Source organism: Embiotoca jacksoni, unplaced genomic scaffold, assembly GCF_022577435.1.
Source record: "Embiotoca jacksoni isolate LCO1_2020_lvr unplaced genomic scaffold, fEmbJac1.0.p SCAF_29, whole genome shotgun sequence".
Lineage (NCBI taxonomy): Eukaryota > Metazoa > Chordata > Actinopteri > Embiotocidae > Embiotoca > Embiotoca jacksoni.
The window spans coordinates 2,693,732-2,697,500 of NW_027185380.1; the positions used below are offsets into that span (position 1 = coordinate 2,693,732).

General features: G+C 44.1%; 1 protein-coding gene across 5 annotated transcripts in view; it reads left to right on the forward strand.

Annotated features, from left to right (window-relative positions):
- Nucleotides 1–2,912: 2,912 nt before the first annotated feature.
- The window catches only part of gphnb (gephyrin b), a 94,767-nt gene continuing 93,910 nt past the window's right edge, over nucleotides 2,913–3,769 (forward strand). For 4 of the 5 annotated variants that reach the window (XM_069161778.1, XM_069161780.1, XM_069161781.1 and 1 more), the window contains exon 1: nucleotides 2,913–3,044. In XM_069161778.1, the coding sequence (XP_069017879.1) occupies nucleotides 2,981–3,044 (64 nt within the window). In that variant the 5' untranslated portion in view covers nucleotides 2,913–2,980. The remainder of the gene's footprint in view (nucleotides 3,045–3,769) is intronic. The other variant, XM_069161783.1, reaches the window with a different exon arrangement.

The window sequence follows — 3,769 nt, forward strand, 5'->3', positions numbered from 1 at the left end:
GTGGGCCAGACCAGTAAAATCATAGCATACATAACGACAATATTTCTCTATGTTTAAATCATTGGTGAAGGTTTTTAGTTGATAAATCCTATTTTAAGGTCTTTCTACAATAAACTAGAAACATAAAGACCAAAAACTCAGACATCAGCCCGCTGTTTATCTGCCTGGGCTCTCCTCTGCAGATTCCCTCGCTTTGTGACGCGTTTGACGTCAAACGCGTCACAAAGCGAGCAGCGAGCGCTGCTGCCTGTGGCAACGAGCGCTTCTGCCTCCGGAGCAGACGTCGCATTTACGCTGTTTTTGAAGCAATTACTGGATCGATTAAAAAAAAATTACAAAACGTTTGTACTCATAAACCTCCATATTCTTATAGAAATGCAATTTATGTCGTTCTGTAATTTTCACACTTAGCAAAGTCATCCGGCGGGCCGATCTGGACCCACTGGCGGGCCAGATCCGGCCCGCGGGCCGTATGTTTGACACCCCTGCAAACATATTCAAATATCATTTCTTAATAGGAATCGTTGCTTTCTAAAAAAAAAAGTGCAACTAAAACAGAAGCTGAAAATCGTCTTTTTCTCATTGGTCATCTCAAGACTCATTGGTTTAACTTCTCACTATGTGGCGGGATGCAGGAGGGAGCTCCACGGTGTGTCGGCTCACTGTGACATGCCTGTAGGTGTGGTTACATGTTTCCGGATATAAAGACACAACAGACTTGAAACTTTCAACCAAAGAGACCACAGACAAGCTGTTTGTCAGCGTGGTGTTTTAGGAAATGTTTGATATCTTGGGAGAACAGCGTATTTGCTTTAATGCCAAGAGTTTGACAAAAATGATCGACATGTACTTACAAAACCAGCCTTAAAACCCAATTAGGAAGCTTTCTGCATGGCCTAAAAATTTTTTTTTAAAAGAAAATCACCAGGCCGATGCAATCGATAAGTTTTCTCCACCTCTAAAACACTTCACTAGTAATAACACGTTTTATCACGTTAATTTCAGTGAAGTGTTGAGTCTGTCTTACTTTGTTTGAGTCACTTTGCAGTGTAGGCAGTTGTTGCCAGTACTGACATAGCAGCTTTATCTCCAAGATGTACTGCCATTGAATCAGGCTTCATATTTCAAGGGAAGTACATGTGCATTAGTAGAACAGCGAACAGGAAGGCCCACTCTCTGAGAAAACCTGTGATTGGCCTAAAGTCACCTTCACTGGCTTGAGTTTCTAAAGCCTGAATACAGAGCCAAGAGGAGGTGCTGACATTTCTTATGTTTTATTTGTTTTTGTGTCAATGGTTTTACATTATTGTTGTGTGACATCTATGTGTGAAAAATATTATATTATATTAGGTCATATAATTTGCGCAACAGTCAAATTTCAAACATGGATGACATGGCTGTGCCGGCACTCGTGCAGGATTTAGCTCGAATTGAAGCTTTTCCATAAAAGTGTTTAAAACTTCTCTCCGAAGCGCTCCATCGATGTTGACTCTCACCACCACAGTTATTTTTTGCTACGGGGTTGAAAATGTGCTCGTGAGTAATTGATGATAGGAATAGTTTTATTTTATTTCTTACGTGTATGTAAACATTAAATAATACATAATGAATGAAACAAGTTCCTTTAAATGTGTGCAGGTTTTACTTATGATAAGATGACTACTTTAGCCTACAGCCCAAGTTTAGTCCTTGAGATATAGTAAGTTAAAGATAACAAACCCTACAGCAAAGGCTCATGTCGAGTAAGTAGTGACTGTCCAGTTCTTGAGATGCAGCCATCTGAAACTTTTCGGCAGATATTTATAAAAACAAATATGGATAACCGTCCAACTCCTAATTATTACATGATTGACAGCAGTATATAGTTTGTACTGGAACTTTCAGGGGAAAAATAAGAACCAGTGAGTCAGGTTAAGACATCAGATTAGCCTTAAAGGTCTACTTCATGTCCTTGGCCAGCACACCTCTTGTTGCTAACTGTAACACAATGGAAAAGGGAACGGGCCACTATATAAAGTGTGGAAATTGTGTCATTTCTCTTGGATAGGTCATTGGACACGGACACGGCGACCCTTATTGAAGCGAGCCAGTCAAGCTGGAAGAGTTGCCCCAATTCTTGCCAACGTAACTGTGCTCATGTATGTGTGTTGATGAATTATGTATATTGATAGATTCCAAACAGAAGCTGGAGGATGGGCATTTTTTTTCTTCCATGAGAATAAACAAGAGAAATTATACACCACAGAAGCATGCAGCCAGTCTATAAATAGCAGCGGTGCTTTTTTTGCCCAGGGATGCAGTTGCATTTTTACAGGTCAGACTGTGATCTTCTCTTAAGCCTCTGCATTGAGACGCAGCCGACACATCTCTGGGGTGTTGTCCTTGCTCTGTTGAGGGGCTCCTTTAACCTGAAAGCACGGGAGCATTTTAGGAAGGAGGAAATGGTCGGTGTGGGAGGGGGCTTCATGGGGTTTTCAGATTGGAGGGCTGATACTGTTATTCATCAGGTTAGAGGTCAATCATGAGGCCTCAGCTGCAGGCACCTACAATTTCAGCTCCAAAAATGGCATCAGATGCAAGACATGAAAAAAGAAAAAACTGTCTACAGACACACTGTTAGTCTGTCTCCCTGAAAGCTTTCTCAGGAAATAATGGTCTCCATAAGAATTAATCTAGGATCCACACTACTACCGTGGCAGGCGGCCAGCTGAGTGATGTGTGCGGTTTAAACGGCCCCCGCATCCTGCCCGTTTATCTGTAGGTGTCCCGGTGATCGCTCGGCTTTCTACTCATCTCGTCTGGCTGTTTTTTTTTTTTTTTTTTTTTTTTTTTTTTTTTTTTTTTTCTGTATCCCAGCCCTCCTCCATCTCTTCCTCCTCTTCCTCCTCCTCCTCCTCCCCTCCCTCTCCCCACCAAGTTCGATGCGATCGGCTCTGGGCCCTGCCGTGAGTTCTCGGTGCGGGCGACAGCGCTGCTGAACATGGCGTCAGACGGGATGATTTTAACGAACCACGACCACCAAATCCGGGTCGGAGTCCTGACAGGTAAGTGCCCATCGGCTCCTTCATATTTCGCTCATATTTACATGAATTCATTTCCGCCGGCTGGCCGCCTGGATCTTCATACATGTCGGCTGGTTTTTGCGTGGCGGCGGCGGCTCGCTGTCTCTCGCTGGTTTTTTGCAGCCTCTTGGAGGCGACGCTGATTTAAAGCCTTGCGTTTCTCTCTCTCCCCCCCCCCCCCCCCCCCCCAACCCCGCTCTTTCTCTCTCTCGCTTTCTTTTACCGGTATTGCTTTAATGTTCACGCTACATGACATCCAGTGCTTATGCGGTTGGAGCGGTCGCCCGTATGTGGGCTCTGCATTGCTTTGTGTCCCCTCCTTTGCATTTTCTTGTCGAGTCGTTTTCCCTGCTGAAAAAGAAGCGCTCAGTTTATGTGTATTGAATAATTCATGTCCCTCTCTGCTTGTCAGCGCTGAAAATTACAGCTTGACCGTGTGTTGTGTCGCTGCTAAAGATGCTCGGGCTATAGATTACATTATTGACACCCAGCTGACCACAGCGATTTTTTTTTTGAAGTGTTGCTCACGACAGTTGCTGAAGGTGGATGTGGTGGTGGTGGATGTGGTGGATGTGGTGGTGATGATGAGCGCATCCCTGGCCTATTAAGAGCAGTGGATGATGTGCGAAAATGTGTGCAAACGTCGGATGTGGCTTGTTTTGTGAATGACGGCGAGAAGTTTACATGACATATGATAAGGGCTCGTG